The following is an 18839-nucleotide window of genomic DNA, read 5'->3' on the forward strand; positions in this document are numbered from 1 at the left end:
AAGATAGATTTCCCTTCATTAGTCCATATGGAAAGCAGAGTTCCAGTATAATTAATGCGATTCTCATAAAAAATATTAAGCATTTAAGAAACAGAAATAGTGTAAGCGAAGAGCCTGACCCTGTCGTCTTCCTGCAGCCGAGAAGGCCAATGGAGTCTCTGATTTGCGTTCCTGTCTGAGGGGGACGTTCTGAAAGTCATTCATTGTGAAATGAGTTTTCTCCGTGTCCTGAAGACTTGGAAAGTCAATGGGGGAGCTGGAATGATAAACATTCCGCCACAGTGCAATGCGTTGTTGATATTCACAGCTGAAAAAGGTCTATAACGCATCAATCTTCTTGGCTAGTGTCCACTCTAACCTCCTTGCAGTGCTGATAAATTAAAAAAAAAATATGGAAGGCTCGGCACATAGTAGGTGCTCAGTTAATACCATTGCTGATGATGATGGCATTGAAGTGGGAAGGCAAAGGATATGGGCACTACAGGAATTGGGAGAATCCCTGGGCACTACAGGAATTGGGAGAATCCCAGCGGCCACCAAGGAAACAGCAGGAAAAACTCGGTGGTTTGTCCCGGTTTTAATAATAATAATGGTATTTGTTAAGCGCTTACTATGTGCCAAGCACTGTTCTAAGCGTTGATGGTTCTGAGCCATTCATCTTCATTGGTTTTCAATCTGCATCCACTGTCCCTTTATTTATACTTTCTTTTTCTTTATGCTGCTCTAAAACACTCCAAGGGTCTGTGGGCAGGGAATGCACCACTTGTTTATTCTGTCCTTCCCAGGCGCCTAGAACAGTGCACCACACCAAGAAAGTCTTTCTTAATGTTGCTGCCACTACTACCATTCCTGATAAAGTCGGTCTAATAATGCTAATTATGGTATTCATTAAGCGTTTACTATGTGCTGAGCACTGTTCTAAGCTACAAGGTAATCAGGTTGGACACAGTCCCTGTCCCACATGGGGCTCACGGCCTTAATCATCATTTTACAGAAGAGGTAACTGAGGCACAGAGAAGTGAAGTGACTTGCCCAAGGTCACACAGGAGACAAGTGGTGGAGCTGGTATTGGAACCCAGGTCCTTCTGACTTCCCGGTCCGTGCTCTATCCACTGGGCCATACTGCCTCTACAGAGACATGAGCTGAAAGAGGACAGCACTCAAACAGTGCTTTGCACATAGTAAGTGCTTAATAAATGCCATCAAAAAAAGTACTATTGCTTGATGGATTGATGCATGACCGTAGTTTAGGAAATCACAATGGGTGTGGGCAGAGTGAACAGGAAGCAGTACTAGGGTAAAGTGGCACCCACTGAAGCTGGAAGGATCAAAACAAGCAAAAGGAAACACTTCTTCACCCAGCAAGGGGGATCAGGCTATGGAATTCAACCCCACAGGAAGTCAAGTGGCCAGAAAAGAGCCCAGGTTCAAGAGTAGTGTGGATATATGAATGAACCAGAAACCCAAATTGCGGGTTACCCAAGAGAATGTTAGGAAGATAGAAGGAAGAGGTTAGGGATGGTTTGATGGTTTGCAAAAATTGTTTTTATTTGTCAAATGCCCGCCCTGACAACTGGTTCTGCTATCCTTGCATACCTAATCATGAGCTGGTTTGGGCCAAAATGAAAGGCTTTGGGTTTTGGCCAGCTAAAGTCATGCAGAAAGAGGACAATCAGGTTGACGTTCGTTTCTTTGGTCACCATCACCAGAGGGCATGGATTCCTTCTGAAAATATCCAAGATATCACAGTTAATATCCATCGGTTGCATGTGAAGCGCAGTATGGGCTGGAAAAAGGCCTGTGATGAGCTGGAACTGCACCAGCGTTTCCTTCGGGAAGGAAGATTTTGGAAATCTAAGAATGAAGACCGGGGTGAGGAGGAGGTAGAGTCCAGCATCTCCTCTACCAGCAATGAGCAGCTGAAGGTCACTCAGGAACCCAGAGCAAAGAAAGGACGACGGAATCAAAGTGTGGAGCCCAAAAAGGAAGAGCCAGAACCTGAAACTGAAGTTGTAAGTTCCAGCCAGGAAATCCCCACAATGCCTCAGCCGATTGAAAAGGTTTCCGTGTCAACCCAGACCAAGAAGTTAAGTGCCTCTTCTCCAAGAATGCTGCATCGGAGCACCCAGACCTCCAATGACGGAGTGTGTCGGAACATGTGCCATGACAAACACACCAAAGTCTTCAATGACTTCAAAGACAGAATGAAGTCTGATCACAAGCGGGAGACCGAACGCGTTGTGAGAGAAGCACTGGAGAAGCTGCGTACAGAGATGGAGGAAGAAAAAAGGCAGGCTGTAAATAAAGCTGTGGCCAACATGCAGGGAGAGATGGACAAAAAATGTAAGCAGGTAAAGGAAAAGTGTAAAGAAGAATTTGTAGAAGAAATTAGGAAGCTAGCGGCCCAGCACAAGCAACTGATTTCCCAGACTAAGAAGAAGCAGTGGTGCTACAACTGTGAAGAGGAAGCCATGTACCACTGCTGCTGGAACACATCCTACTGCTCCATCAAGTGTCAGCAGGAGCACTGGCATGCGGAACACAAACGCACCTGTCGCAGAAAAAGATGAAAGATGCATTCCTCCTCCTCCTCTTTCTCCTCCTCCTCCTCTAGAGAATCACCCCGATGATTGCTATTCTCAGACACAGCGGTTTTCTACCTCACCTCCCTTCTCTCCTTCTACTGCCCAGCCCGCACCCTCCGCTCCTCCACCACTAATCTCCTCACTGTACCTCGCTCTCGCCTGTCCCGCCATCGACCCCCGGCCCACGTCATCCCCCGGGCCTGGAATGCCCTTCCTCTGCCCATCCGCCAAGCTAGCTCTCTTCCTCCCTTCAAGGCCCTGCTGAGAGCTCACCTCCTCCAGGAGGCCTTCCCAGACTGAGCCCCTTCTTTCCTGTCCCCCTCGTCCCCCTCTCCATCCCCCCATCTTACCTCCTTCCCTTCCCCACAGCACCTGTATATATGTATATATGGTTGTACATATTTATTACTCTATTTATTTATTTATTTATTTATTTTACTTGTACATTTCTAGCCTACTTATTTTATTTTGTTGGTATGTTTGGTTCTGTTCTCTGTCTCCCCCTTTTAGACTGTGAGCCCACTGTTGGGCAGGGACTGTCTCTATGTGATGCCAATTTGTACTTCCCAAGCGCTTAGTACAGTGCTCTGCACATAGTAAGTGCTCAATAAATACGATTGATTGATTGATTGATTGATTGACCTGAAACTTTAGCATGGATCTTAAAAAACTGCAACATCACGCACTTTCTCTAAGCAATCGGTTGTCCCCAAGGCAAAATATTGGACCTCTGTGGTACTCTAAACCGTAAGCTCGTCGTGAGGAGGGAACGTGTCTGTTTATTGTTATATTGTACTCTCACAAGCGCTTAGTATGGTGCTCTGCACACACTAAGCCCTCAATAAGTGTGACTGACTCACACACTTAGTGGAATGCTCTGCTCGCAATAGGCACTTGATCAATACCATTGATGGGCAGATGGATTGATAGAATTTGTCTGATTTAATAATGGCATTTTTTAAATGTCTTCTCGCTGTATTAGCCCATGGTACTATGTTTCATGTTTTAGAATCTCTGAACCCCCGTGTTACCTGTATTACTCTATCAGGCTCCTTGCTGATCTCCCAGCCTCCTGTCGCGCTCCCCCCCCCAGTCACTGTCATTCATTCAGTTGTATTTATTGAGCACTTACTGTGTGCAGAGCACTGTACTAAGTGCTTGGAAAGTATAATTTGGCAACAGATAGAGACAAACCCTACTCAACAACGGTCTCACAATCTAGAAGAATAATAATGGTATTTGTTAAGCGCTATGTGTGAAGGACTGGCTCAGTGGAAAGAGCCCGGAGTTTGGAGTCAGAGGTCATGGGTTCAAATCCTGGCTCTGCCAATTGTCAGCTGTGTGACTTTGGGCAAGTCACTTAACTTCTCTGTGCCTCAGTTCCCTCATCTGTAAAATGGGGATTAAGACTGTGAGCCCCACGTGGGAAAACTTGATCACCTTGCATACCCCCAGCACTTAGAACAGTGCCTTGCACATAGTAAGTGCTTAACAAATAACAAAATTATTATTTTATTATTATTATTATTATTATTGTTATTATTATTATTCTAAGTGCTGGGTGGATACAAGATAATCCGGTTGTCCCACGTGGGGCTCACAATCTTAATCCCCATTTTTCAGATGAGGTAACTGAGGCATAGAGAAGCTAAGTGACTTGTCCAAAGTCACACAGCTGATAAGTGGCAGAGCTGGGATTGGAACCCATGACCTGTGACTCCCTAGCCCGTGTTATTTCCACTAAGCCACACTGCCTCTCACACTTACTATGGGCCCATTGCCACAAACATCCCCCTCTTTCTGCCCTCCAGGGCTCAGCTCTTACTCATATGTGTCTTCCTCTCTTCATACCAACTGTCACTCTGTCAGTCATTTCACTCTGCTGCCCAGATCATTTTTCAACAAAAATGTTCAGTCCATGTTTCCCCATTCCTCAAGAACGTCCAGGAGTTGCCCTTCCACCTCCACATCAAACAGAAACTCCTTAAAATAGGCTTTAAAGAACTCAATCATCTTGCCCCCTCCTACCTCACCTCACTGCTCACCTCCTACAACCTAGCCCACACACTTTGCTCCTCTAACACCAATCTATTCACTGTACCTCGATCTCGTCTATCTCACCACCACCCTTTCGCTCACATCCTGCCACTGGCCTGGAATGCCCTTCCTCTTCATAAGAAGCATCGTGACTCAGTGGAGAGAGCCCAGGCTTGGGAGTCAGAGGTCATGGGTTCTAAACCTGGCTCTGCCACTTGTCAGCTGTGTGATTTTGGGCAAGTCACTTAACTTCTTTGTGCCTTAGTGACCTCATCTGCAAAATGGGGATTAAGACTGTGAACCCCACGTGGGACAACCTCATTACCTTGTATCTACCCCATCTTAGAACAGTGCTTGGCACATAGTAAACGCTTAACAAATACTTTCATTATTATTATTATACCCGACAATCACTGTCCCCACCTTCAAAGCCTTTTTGAAGGCACATCTTCTCCAAGTGGCTTTCCCTAAGCCCTCAGTTCCTCTTCTCTCACTCTCTTCTGTGTCACTCTGATTTACTCCCTTTGCACTTATGTACATATCTATAATTTATTTACATTAATGTCTGCCTCTCCCTCTAGACTGCAACCTCCTTGTGGGCAGAGAATGTGTCTACCCACTCTGTTACATACTCACCCAAGTGCTTAGTACAGTGGTCTGCATGCAGTAAGCACTCAATTAATGAGACTGATTGATTGATTGCAGATTTAGTTTACAGAAAGGGTATGAAGTCACATGACAATTATTTGTTTACGAGTACAGTGGCAAGATGTAGGGAATGAGTGATTTTTTTTTTAAAGAAAAGGGAAGCTGGATATAGAAGGATCTAGTCCTCAGAAAGAAAATCAGATGAACATCAGAGGTAAGCAAAGAGAAAGCAATTAACGAATGGGAAAATCATTGCATTCCATATATTATAACTAATAAACACTTCCTTGATCCCGCCTAATTCACCTAGCTACAGCTCATCTTTTCAAATACGTCTTACTTTGAATGATGGGTTGTCTCGCTGCATAAATCTGCTCTCTGTTCTAAAGAAGAAAAGAATTGGATCCAGATGCCTGCCTTATTTTTCCTGGAAGAAGAGAAAAAAGGTCCGAGGCTAGACAAAGTCTCAAATTAAATAGAAATCCATACCGATGCCATCAAACCGGGAACAAAACCAAGAAACTCCACCTACTACTGAGTGTATTTTAATATCTCCCCTGATACTTAACAGTCTTGAAAATGAAGTCTAAAGTTTCTCGCTTTAATGGATCTGCACGTTCACTACCAACTCATTTGGGAGATGTCTCATTTGAATGTTCAACCTGGTATTGGAATGCAGTTTTTTCACTTTAATAAAAAATGGCTAAAGATTCCCTTCTGAACCCTTCCACTGTCTATCCTTTTTCTCTGGTGTTCATTTCTCTCCTTGTAGTGAGTTCATCTTTATTCCTCACTTATGCCATTTCAACCCTCAGTTAAATTTCCTTTTCTGTTATCTCATAAATACAAATAGTATGCACAGCTATGTGGACAGTATATAGATGAACCAGTGGAAGAAACCCTTATAACTCGATCAAAGTGGTGGAACCTTCTCTTTTTCTGCATAAACGTATAACGCCATAAAATGGAACTTTCCATTTGTTGCCAAACATTTTGACAGCCACGGAATTTGCACTACCTCCTGTCTTGATAAAATAATACCACAATGCCACACTAAAAAATGAATGATGGCTTAATGGGATTTTCTGTGAAGTCCCTCAAGGTAGACTTTGCTCTTCTTGCTTCCAGATTTGGTTGGGAGGGTTTGAACTTCTATGCGTGGTCATTATTTGTGGGGGCCACAGGCAAGGTGGGGTGGTGGGGAGGCACCTACTAGCAGGGTCGGACAGATCTCATCTGCGGCCATGACTAGGGAATTCATCCTTCAGCTGGGATGAGCTTTCTTTGGAATGTGCAGCTGGGACACTACCATTTTAGTTATACAAATACCCTACTCCGTCAGGGAAGAAGCACACATACAAACACAGCCAGAGAGCCTACCAGCGGAGCCTGCAGAATTAAAAACGGGATATGCATTTTGCACAAACGCCTTTTGGCTCATCTGCAACATGGACTGATCCAATAGAAACACATTAATATTTCAGTGCGAATGTGAGGATTGATTTTGACGTTGGAGTGAATATTCATGTGTAGTGGCTTGTACCAAGGGGTGTGGAGCAAAAGAGAAAAACCAGAATTCCCAACCAACTTAAGGAAACAATTTCCAAGAGGTAAGCTAGGCCCTAACCTAAAAGGTGGATTTCACCGCACACCAACAACGTGACTACTCCACCTCCTTTGGATCCAAGAAAATGATAAAAAGCAAATGAAAATAAATTGTTGCATCTGAGAACCCATTGAAACAGTATTGTTTCAGTGAGAGGATGAGGTCGTCTCCTCGCTTGTAGATTTCTGCATGGATGCCATCTGTTTTGGGCGCTTGTTTGATTTTCATGGCTTCCCCCCATTAAAGTACAAGCTCCTTGTGGGCAGGAAACATGTGACATTATTATTCTGGACTTCCCAAGCACCTAGTACAGTGGGCACTTGATAAATGCTGCTGCTGCTACCACTATAACTACTACAACACCACAACTAGTACAACTACAACTACTACTACTACTACTGCAATATAACAGAGTTAATATACAGGATTTCTGCCTTCAAGGAGTTTACAATCAAACGAGGGAAGCAAAGCGCCACAGACTCTTGAGTGATTGGATTAGGGCCAAATCCCATCCCTGGAATGATTCAGTTGTGGCCAATTTACAATTTTAGATCAATAGCTGTAAAATTAAACTGAAGGCTTTCTGTGGAGGAGAGAGAGGCACCACAAGGAGGGGAAATACAGAGAGAGCAGCATTGATTTGGAAACTCGAGAGCAACCAGGAATCCAGAAGAAACTGGATTCAAGTTTAAGGCCTCAGGGCACCTCCCCCTCTCTCCCTGGCCCTCTCTCTGCCCCAGTTCTTTTTGGGTTCAGCTGATGTTCCCAACAACCTTGCTCTGACTCCCTGGGCTACCTCTTTCTTTCTCTTCATTATTTCAGAGAACTGAAATAATTGGTTGGAGCTGAGCATGCTCAGTAGCCACAGGCAGCATTCCAATACAGTTAACCGTCAATTCTTTATAGTCTTTTCTCTGTTTACAAGGGGAAGATCAAACAGATCAGTTGGAAGCCTCTCTTCCTCACCACAAACAAGACCGGTTCAAAAGAAACAGGGAAGCTGAGGGCCAGAAGAGCCATTATTTCCATGGAGCAGTCCCAAGAGTTAAGAAGCTTAAATGACATTAGGGTTGCCAAGTGAAAGTTGTATTTCTGCCTCAAGAAGAGGGTAATTCTGGGCCCTAGCTGATCTCAGGTAGAGTATGCTAAATCAGCCTACAGCTCTGGGATGATATCCACGCTCTTTCAGTTTCAATGGCTTCAGCCCCAAAACCTGAATTAATACCTGCATCACGTAGGGGGGAATGTAGCACGGGAGAGAGAGTGAAAAGAGGAATGAGTAATATTTAATGATAATTTGGGGTGGAATTTGGATAAATCATTAATAAATTCCAGAAATGAAAGTCAACTTTACCTACAAACTTTAAATTCTCTGCCTCATACTTCACGCTGCTGCCCGGATTGTCTTTGTCCAGAAACGCTCTGGGCATGTTACTCCCCTCCTCAAAAATCTCCAGTGGCTACCAATCAATCTGCGCATCAGGCAGAAACTCCTCACCCTTGGCTTCAAGGCTCTCCATCACCTCGCCCCCTCCTACCTCACCTCCCTTCTCTCCTTCTACAGCCCAGCCCGCACCCTCCGCTCCTCTGCCACTAATCTCCTCACCGTGTCTCGTTCTCGCCTATCCTGCCGTTGACCCCCAGCCCACGTCATCCCCCTGGCCTAGAATGCCCTCCCTCCACACATCCGCCAAGCTAGCTCTCTTCCTCCCTTCAAAGCCCTACTGAGAGCTCACCTCCTCCAGGAGGCCTTCCCAGACTGAGCCCCCTCCTTCCTCTCCCCGTCCTCCCCCTCCCCATCCCCCCTGCCTTGCCTCCTTCCCCTCCCCACAGCACCTGTATATATGTATATATGTTTGTATGTATTTCTTACTCCATTTATTTATTTTATTTGTACATATTTATTCTATTTATTTTATTTTGTTAATATGTTTTGTTCTCTGTCTCCCCCTTCTAGACTGTGAGCCCACTGTTGGGTAGGGACCGTCTCTATATGTTGCCAACTTGTACTTCCCAAGCACTTAGTAAAGTTCTCTGCACACAGTAAGCGCTCAATAAATACAATTGAATGAATGAATGCTCTGCTTTTATTGCTGTTGTGGTTGTTTTCAATCGAAACACAGCAGCCTGTGGCCGCTCAAAGCTACCTTTGGTTGGACAGTTCAACAGAACAAGAAATTCAGTCATATCAACTCAACTCCCATTCTTCCCACTTAGGTCTTTATACCCATCCTCAGCATTGATGTATCTATGTGTGTTCCGTGGTATACTCGATGATTTATTCTGATTCCTTCCGTTTCCCCCTGGCAAATTTTTTTCTACCCCCACTTGTTGCTCGTCCATCCTACTGCTCTCACAATTTGAAAATAGCGGACAAGGCCGGCTCCCTTTATATTTTAAAATATAAATATACATTATTATTATTATTATTTATATAAAATATAAAATAAACTGACATTGATCCATTGGAGTGTGATACTTTTCTAAGGACTCAACCAATCACATTGCTACTCATATGAGTTGACCAATTTTGAGAGTTTTAACCAGGGCTTCAGACATTTGCAGGCCCTGAGGTGGGGAAAAAAATGGGTCACTCCCTCACGTTCCAATGCTATTTACTGAGTTCTTACTGTGTGCAGAGCAGTGTACTAAGCACTTGGGAGAGTACAATCAATCAATCAATTCATCAATGGTATTTATTGAGTGCTTACTACATGCAGAGTACTGTACTCGGCATTTGGGAAAGTATAACAGAGACAGAAAGGACTCAGGGTCAAACTGCTGACTAAATAGTTGAAAGTACCAAGAAATATTTCATAATCATAGAATTAAAATAGATATACCTAAAGGTCTTTGAATCACAAAGCATTCCTCAATTACGTGAATTGGCAATAAGACTATGCAGAGGGGCTTTGAAACAGTAAAGAGTCCCTGTCAATTTGTTGTATTGGTTAAGCAGATGAAAAAGCAGGTTTTTCTAGGGTAAATCCAAACTATGGCTGAGAGATGGATGTGTCTTCTGTGATAGGCTGAGTATCCCAGACACATAGAAGATTGGACCCTACCCTGGTCTTGAAGATGTTCAACTTACTTTGAAGCCAAAAATTCCACTGTCAGTATCTCCTGTGTTTCTGGGAATACTGGAACATGATTAAAACACTGCTGGCATTCCCACAGAAGTGAAATTTCATTTGGGGGATTGATGACCCTCTGCCGCACCAAAGCAGTGGGTCTAGGGGCAATCAATCAATGGTATTTATTGATCACTTACTGTGTGCAAAGCACTGTATTAAGCACTTGGGAAAGTACAACAGAGTACAAGGAAAGTACAAGGTAGACCAGATCTGATCCCTGCCACCAAGGAGCTTACAGACAGACATTAAAATCAATTACAGCTAGGGCAGAGAATGGGTAGAGCTAAGTCTGATTTGGAATCATCACGCTATAGAAGCAACGTGGCTTAGTGGAAAGAGCCCGGGCTTGGGAGTCAGAGGTCATGGGTTCTAACCCCGCTCTGCCACTTGTCAGCTGTGTGACTTTGGGCAAGTCATTTCACTTCTCTGTGCCCCAGTTATCTCATCTGTAAAATGGGGAATAAGACTGTGAGCCCCACATGGGACAACCTGATAACCTTGAATCCACTCCAGTGCTTAGAACAGTGATTGGTAAGCACTTAATACCATCATTATTATTAATAATCATCAGTAGTATCTATTGAGCACTTACTGTGGGCAGACCACTGTACTAAGCCCTTGGGAGTGGATGATAATAGAATTAGTAGACAGGATCCTTACTCTCAGTCTACTGTGTGCAAGAACACAGTGCTAAGTTCTGGAGGCGTTCTCGCCTGTCCCGCCATCGACCCCTGGCCCACGTCATCCCCCGGGCCTGGAATGCCCTCCCTCTGCCCATCCGCCAAGCTAGCTCTCTTCCTCCTTTCATGGCCCTACTGAGAGCTCCCCTACTCCAGGAGGCCTTTCCAGACTGAGCCCCTTCCTTCCTCTCCCCCTCGTCCCCCTCTCCATCTCCCCCATCTTTCCTCCTTCCCTTCCCCACAGCACCTGAATATATGTATATATGTTTGTACATACTTATTACTCTATTTATTTATTTATCTTACTTGTACATATCTATTCTATTTATTTTGTTAGTATGTTTGGTTTTGTTCTCTGTCTCCCCATTCTAGACTGTGAGCCCGCTGTTGGGTAGGGACTGTCTCCATGTAGTGCCGACTTGTACTTCCCAAGCGCTTAGTACAGTGCTCTACACACAGTAAGCGCTCAATAAATATGATTGATTGATTGATTGATTGAGTGCCATAGAGTTAACAAACATGATCCCTCTTCTCAAAGGAGGGCAAGGTTGAATGCATGAATTCCTACATTTTAAGGTGGTTTGCTCTTGCTCATTTTGCTGCCCTTCTCCCTCACCTCTGACCCCTTCCAAAGCCTTGTTAGCTTTTCATTTTACCAGTTTCCCAACTTCCCCTGGAAAAATTATTGTCCAAGGAACTACATGCCCAGTGGAAAAGACTCTACAGGAGTATTTCCTAGGATAGTAGAACAGACTTCACTGGCTCTCAAGGAAGTTGAGAGTGCTCTATGTATCCATGGTACTGACTGCACACCTAACCCTCATCAACTACCTCACCATTCCCTGCTTTCAGGGTCCTGTTGGAGGATGAGGGCCACAGAGTTGGTTTTAATTCTTATTGTTTTTTGCTATGCATTTATTCCATTTCTAGTTTTTTTTTCCCCTCTGTTTTTCACAATACAGGGGAAAAGATGTCCCTCCCCCACTGCCCTCATCAAGTCACTCTGAGCCTCTTTCTCCATGATGGTTAACCACAGGGGTGAGGGCCCATTCATTCACACATTCATTCAGTAGTACATATTGAGCGCTTACTGTGTACAGAGCACTGTACTAAGCACTTGGGAAGCACAAGTTGGCAACATATAGAGACAGTCCCTACCCAACAACAGGCTCACAGTCTAGAGGGGGGAGACAGACAACAAAACATGTGGACAGGTGTCAAGTCATCAGAATGAATAGAAGTAAAGCTAGATGCACATCATTAACAAAATAAATAGAATAGTAAATATGTACAAGTAAAATAGAGTAATAAATCTGTACAAACATATATACAGGTGCTGTGGGGAGGGGAAGGAGGTAGGGCAGGGGGGATTGAGGAGGGAGAGGAAAGAGGGGGCTCAGTCTGGGAAGGCCTCCTGGAGGAGGTGAGCTCTCAGTAGGGCCTTGAAGGGAAGAAGAGAGCTAGCTTGGCGGATGTGCAGAGGGAGAGCATTCCAGGCCAGGGGGAGGATGTGGGTCGGGGGGTCAACGGTGGGACAGGTGAGAATGAGGCACAGTGAGGAGGTTAGCGGCAGAGGAGCAGAGGGTGCAGGCTGGGCTGGAGAAGGAAAGAAGGGAGGTGAGGTAGGAGGGGACAAGGTGAAGGAGAGCCTTGAAGCTGAGAGTGAGGAGTTTTTGCCTGATGTGTAGGTTGACTGGTAGCCATTGGAGAATTTTGAGGAGGGGAGTAACATGCCCAGAGCATTTCTGCACAAAGATGATCCGGGCAGCAGCATGAAGTATAGACTGAAGTGGGGAGAGACAGGAGGATGGGAGATCAGAGAGGAGGCTGATGCAGTAATCCAGTCGGGATAAAATGAGGGATTGAACAAGCAGGGTAGCGGTTTGGATTGAGAGGAAAGGGTGGATCTTGGTGATGTTGCGGAGGTGAGACCAGCAGATTTTGGTGATGGATTGGATGTGAGGGGTGAACGAGAGAGCAGAGTCGAGGATGACACCAAGGTTGCAGGCTTGTGAGACGGGAAGGATGGTAGTGCCATCTACAGTGATGGGAAAGTCAGGGAGAGGGCAGGGTTTGGGAGGGAAGATAAGGAGTTCAGTCTTGGACATATTGAGCTTTAGATGGCGGGGTATGTCTGCTGTGGGTTCATGATGGGGGTGCAATTTTTTTTTAAAGGTATTTGTTAAGCGTTTACTACATGCCAGGCACTGTTCTAAGCACTGGGGTAGATACGAGGTAATGGGGTTGGACGCGGTCCCTGACCCACGTGGGGCTCACAGTCTTAATCCCCATTTTACAAAGGAGGTAACTGAGGCCCAGAGAAGTTAAATGACTTGCCCAAGGTCACACAGCAGACAGGTGGCGGAGCCAGGACTGGAACCCAGATCTTTCTGACTCCCAGGCCTGGGCTCTTTCCACTAGGCTACGCTGCTTCTCCATAAGTGGTGTTTGGTTGGCTTATGGATTTGTCAGGATGTCCTATCAATTCTACCAGTCCTCCATAGAAAGAGTTGAACTACGACCCAACGTGTCACCACCACCCCGCAGACAATAATATTAAGTGCTTAGTATAGTGCTCTGCAAACAGAAAGTGCTCAATAAATACAATTGAATGAATGACCATAATCTGATGCCTGCCTGGTGCCCAGCCCCTATGCAGACCCAATGAGGTCACTGGGGTGGGTGGCGAGGAGCTGGCCTATTCAGGAAAAGGAAAAAAAAACCCTCCCCCTCTAGACTGTAAGCTCACTGTGGGCAGGGAATGTGTCTGTTAAATTGTTGCTTGCCTTCTCTCAAGCGCTTAGTACAGTACCCTGCACAAGGTAAGTGCTCAACAAATATAATCAATAGATTGATTGACTGAAAAAAGTCAAAGCCAGATTTATTTATCATCAGTGTTTTTAATAAAAAAGAAAACATACCTTTTCTTGGCAAAGCAGAATGGCCTCATGGATAGAGCATGGGCCTGGGAGTCAGAACGTCATGGGTTCCAAACCCGACTCTGCTACTTGTCTGCTGTGTGATCTTGGGCAAGTCACTTCACTTCTGTGGGCCTCAGTTCCCTTTATCTGTAAAATGGGGATGAAGACTGTGAGCCCTATTTGGGATAGCGACCGTGTCCAATCCGACTATCTTGTTATCTACCCCAGCGCTTAGAACAGTGCGTGGCAAATAGTAAGAGCTTAACAGATACCATAATTATTATTATCATTATGAAACCCGTTGGGGCAGGAAAAACCAGCTTTCTGGCTTTCCCCTCTCTGGCCTGGAACCTGGGCTAATTAGCCGGGAGCGCAGAGGAAAAAACACTTTCCTGTTTTCCCCACTCCAGCCATCACTATGGCCAGCGGCCAGTCTGCGTGCCTGTGGTCAGCCTGGCTTCCTTCCTCCTATGGAGCTTCACAGGAAGTCCCACCTCCTTGTCCCTGGTGTTGCCCCCTGCTTGGACTAGGGATGGTTTAGTGCAAACCCTCACTGCTACTGCAAAGATAACTATGCATATATTGCTAATGGTTTGCTGGGCTTTAAATTTGTGGATACAATCCCACTGTCAGTAGCAAGGTTCAGATAACACCATCAATAACCTCGCATCACCTACCATGGCTACAGCTACCCGAATGAAGGAAAATTTGAACTTTTCCCAATACTTTAATTTTGAATGTTATTTTGTATAGTTTAGGTAATTATTACCCATGTGTTCAATGGAAATTTCTTGTTAATTTTAATATTGATGAATCATAAAAGTACTACATAATAATTCATCTTTTATTAACAGCAAGAGTTGGAGGAAAAAGATGTATTTTCACGGTTCAAACTCCTAAGACCCATTTACATTCATTTCATCCTTCCTATTTCTTCTAAATCCTATTTCTACACTATTCTCTGGTCTTTTCATTTCTGAAATATGTTATTTCAGATAAAATATGTATAGGTTTTCCAGGATAATTATAAAACTCCTAGAGAAATGGGCTAGGTGACTAACAGAGAGGATAACTAGAAGATGGGACCCTGGAAGCCAAATCTGCATTGCCAAAGGGAATGGAGTTCAATCACTAGGTGGTATTGATTGAACACTAACTTTGTGCAGAGTACTAAGTGTTTGGGAGTGTACAACAGAGTTGGTAGATTCATTGATATGAAGAAGGAGCATGGCCTAGCAGATAGAGCACAGGCCTGGGAGTCAGAAGGACCTGGGTTCTAATCCTGACTCCGTCACTTACTTGTCTGCTGTGTGACCTTGGGTAAGTCACTTCACTTCTCTTTGCCTCATCTGTAAAATAGGGATGAAGAATCTGAGCCCAGTGTGTCCAACCCAATTACTTTGATTCTAATCCAGCTCTTAGTGCAGTGCCTGGCACATAGTAAGCACTTAAATACCATAATTATTATGATTATTATTATTTCCTACCTAAAGGGAACTTACAGTCAAGAGGGGGATACAGGCATGAAACTAAGTTACAGATATGAACAGAAGTGATGTGGTGCAGAGGTGGGGGGTGAATATCAAAGGCTTAAAGGTTATTGATCCAGGTTGGAAGAATGACACTGAAGGAAGAGGGAGTAGGGGAAATGAAGGCTTAGTTGGGGAAGCTCTCTTGGAGGAAATGTGGCCCTAATAAAGCCTTGAAGGTAGGGAGAGTTACTCATTTTTCCAAGGGGAGGAAGTTCCAGGCCAGAGGGAGGATGTAGTAGTGAGGTCAGCGGTGAGGTCCATATGGAGAGTTGGTTGGGTTGAAACTACCTAGTTTGCGGAGAAGAATATAGCATATTCCCTCAAGGCTTGCAACTCAGGGATGGATGGCTTCTCTTTTAAGTCATTGATTCTGATGTGTTTAAATAGACCTGGGCCTCAGTTACCTCATCTGTAAAATGGGGGTTAAGACTGTAAGCCCCATGTGGGACAGGGACTGTGTCCAACCTGATAAGGGGGTATCTAACGCAGGGCTTAATACAGTGCCTGGTACATAGTAAGCTCTTAAAAAATACCACACAATCTGATTGGATCCCTTAGAACTTTTTCCACCTCCTGGTCATGTCTTCTCAACAGTCATTGTATTCATACTGAAGCCCAGATTCCATTATTTTTTTTAAATTACTAATTTTTCCAGTCTCTTTTCTCAGAGGAGCAGCATGACCTAGTGGAAAGAGCACCGGCCTTGGAGTCAGAGGAGCTGGATTCTAATCCCAGTTCCGCCACTTGTCTGCTGCATGACCTTGGCAAGTCACTTCACTGGGCCTCAGTTTGCTCACCTGTAAAATGGGGATTCAATACCTGTCCTCCCTCCTACTTAGAATGTGAGCCCCATGTGGGACCTGATTATTTTGTATCTATTCCCGTGCTTAGCAGTGTTTGGCATATAAAAAGCATTTAACAAATACTACAATTATCATTATTTTCATTACTAGTTGGGCCAATGTATTTTCTGCTGCTCCCATTGCAAGGATACTATCTGCACCTGCCTGTTCTCCTCACTAGATTGGCAGCTCCTTGAAAGTAGGGACCATGCCTACTAGCTCTATCGTACCCTCCCAAGTGCTCAGTATAGTGCTCTGCACACAGTAGGCACTCAGTACAGTGATCTACAAAAGCTACGTGCCAATTCAGTTCTCTGCAAGCAGTAGGCACTCAGTACAATGCTCTCCCCCAGTCAGGGTCTTGGGCCAGTTTTGATGGAGTGTCAGATGAAATCATCTAAGGCTTTTCTCCTCTAAGATGCCTTCCCTGACTAAGCCCTCCTTTCCTCTTCTCCCACTCCCTTCTGTGTCACCCTGACTTGCTCCCTTTAATCATCACCCCCTCCCAGCCCCACAGCATGTATGTACATATCTGTAATTTATTTATTTATATTAGTGCCTGTATCCCCCCTCTAGATGGTAAGCTCCTAGTGGGCCGAGAATTTGTCTGTTTATTGTTGTATTGTCCTCTCCCAAGTACTTAGTACAGTGCTCTACACACGGTGAACAGTAGATAAATACGATTGACTGACTTTTACTGGTCTACACTTGATCTAATAGGGAAAAAGGCAGCTCCCCCAGCCCCATTAACATACCCTATCAGGTTCAGATAGTTCACGCCTCTCCCCAGCTTCCCCCCAATTTAAATTCAATACCTAAATCTGGCTTGAAATTCCAAGTCCTCAAGTGGTCACAATGCAGTGCATTCTGGGACATTGGGCAGTCCACACTTCAGTATCTAAGAAGGACATCATGGCCCTGGAGAAAGTTCATTCATTCAATCGTATTTATTGAGTGCTTACTGTGTGCAGAGCACTGGACTAGGCACTTGGGAAGTACACGTCGGCACCATATAGAGATGGTCCCTACCCAACAACGGGCTCACAGTCTAGAAGGGGGAAGGAGGTAGTGGGGATAAGGGGCCAGAGGCAGTAGCAGGGAGGAGATTGGGGGAGAAGGACGTGAAGAATAGATGGGGAAGCGGAGGTAGAGAAAGGGGGTAGGGGTAATATTGATGATCATAGTAATAATAATGACGGTATTTGCTAAGCGCTTACTATATGCCAGACACTGTACTAAGCACTGTGGTGGATACAAGCAAATCAGGTCGAACACAGCCCCTGCCTTATGCAGGGCTCACAGTCTCAATAGCGCTTAGAACAGTGCTTGGCACATAGTAAGCGCTTAACAAATGCCATAATTATTATTATTAACAAATACCATCATTATTATTTTGCAGATGAGATAACTGAGGCCCAGTGGAGTGACTAGAAAAGAAGATTAGGGGAGATTTGGGGAGAAGGAGGTGGGGGAAGGGGGTACGGGTAGTAGGGAGGGAAGGGGAACGGGAGAAAAGAGGGAGAGCAGAAGGGGGGAGGGGGAGGCAGGGAAAATGGAGGGGTCGTGGGTGGTGGTGGGGGTTGTCCCCCTTCCTCCCCCCAGCTCGGTCTAAGGAACAGAAGCGGGGAAGTGAGGAGGGGGTCGGGGAAGAGGGAGCCTACTGACCTCTTTCTTTTCCAAGGGGATTGGGAAGATGGGCAGGGCGGCCAGCCTGGGAGGGACCCAGCAGCAGGTGGGGGAGCCGCCGGTCAGGCCAGGCCGAGCCGGGCCAGGAGGCCGCGAGGAGAGCACGGGGAGTCTGACAGGGAGCACGGGGAGCCAGTCGGACAGCGCTCCACCGCCGCCGCGGGGAGGGGAGGAGAAGAGAGAGATGGAGGGCAGGGGACTGCAGCCCACGGAGCAAGAGGGAGCAGGGAGCGCCCGGGAGGAGGAGGGCTGGGGGGCTTGTGCAGCACTTAGTGCAGGGCCTGGCACATAGTCAACACCCCCCCTCCCAGCCCCCAGACACACAAACACACACTTTATTTTGCCTTCCAGTTCACCCATGCACATACTCTCACCCACTAAACCCTGAAGCATTAACACCTCCCCCCACCATTAAATAAGTACATTTTTTTCTCAAATCCTTCCCTTACCTGTGTTGTATGGTTTGGAACGCCCATCCCCATTCAAGACACTGGACCTATAAGATTGAAAGGGAACTCTGTTAGAATTGCAGACAAGTGGGGACAGGTGTGGTGGGGTGGGGGTAAGTGAGGGTGGCAAGCAACAGGTGTGCTACTTCTGTTACACTGTATTCTCCCAAACAAACAGTACAGATCAATGAAGAGGATTAGGTATATGAAGAAACTTCCATATGAGGACTGTTTGGCAAGATTAGGAGTCTTTAGGTAGAAAGATGAAGACTACGAAGGGCCAGGATTCAAGTTTACAAAATAAAGATGAAGGCTGCAGTTGCTCGGTACATCCCACCCCACCAGGATGCAGGGACCCCGGCTGAAAGGAGAGAGTTGGGAATAAGCACATGGAATCTGTGCAGGTAGAAAAGTTCAGTAGGTTCAATATGCACCTGGGGAGAATCATGGAGACGAGCTTCATAATATCCTAAAGTGTCTAGGAGGGCAAGTAGCACGCAGTTCTTCCAAACCTCCCAGTTCTTCCAAACCTCCCAGTGCCTCCTTCACAAAGAGGTTTCTGCTCCTGAAAGCCACCGCCACCCTGGGGTGGATTAGTCTGAGTCGTCTGTTTCCTCCTGTCCTGTTGTTGAAGCAGCACAGTGTAGTGGTTAGAGCATGGGCCAGGGAGTCAGAAGGTAGTGCGTTCTAATTCTAGCTCTGCCACTGGTCTGCTGTGT

General features: G+C 45.6%; 1 protein-coding gene across 1 annotated transcript; it reads left to right on the top strand.

Moving 5' to 3' along the window:
- The first annotated feature begins 1526 nt into the window (after nucleotides 1-1526).
- On the top strand, nucleotides 1527-2649 carry LOC119949971 (zinc finger MYND domain-containing protein 11-like). The gene has a single exon (XM_038771828.1). The coding sequence runs from the start codon at nucleotides 1527-1529 to the stop codon at nucleotides 2568-2570; it is 1044 nt and encodes a 347-aa protein (XP_038627756.1). The 3' UTR covers nucleotides 2571-2649.
- Nucleotides 2650-18839: the final 16190 nt, after the last annotated feature.

Source organism: Tachyglossus aculeatus, chromosome X1 (assembly GCF_015852505.1).
Source record: "Tachyglossus aculeatus isolate mTacAcu1 chromosome X1, mTacAcu1.pri, whole genome shotgun sequence".
In the NCBI taxonomy this organism is placed as follows: Eukaryota; Metazoa; Chordata; class Mammalia; order Monotremata; family Tachyglossidae; genus Tachyglossus; species Tachyglossus aculeatus.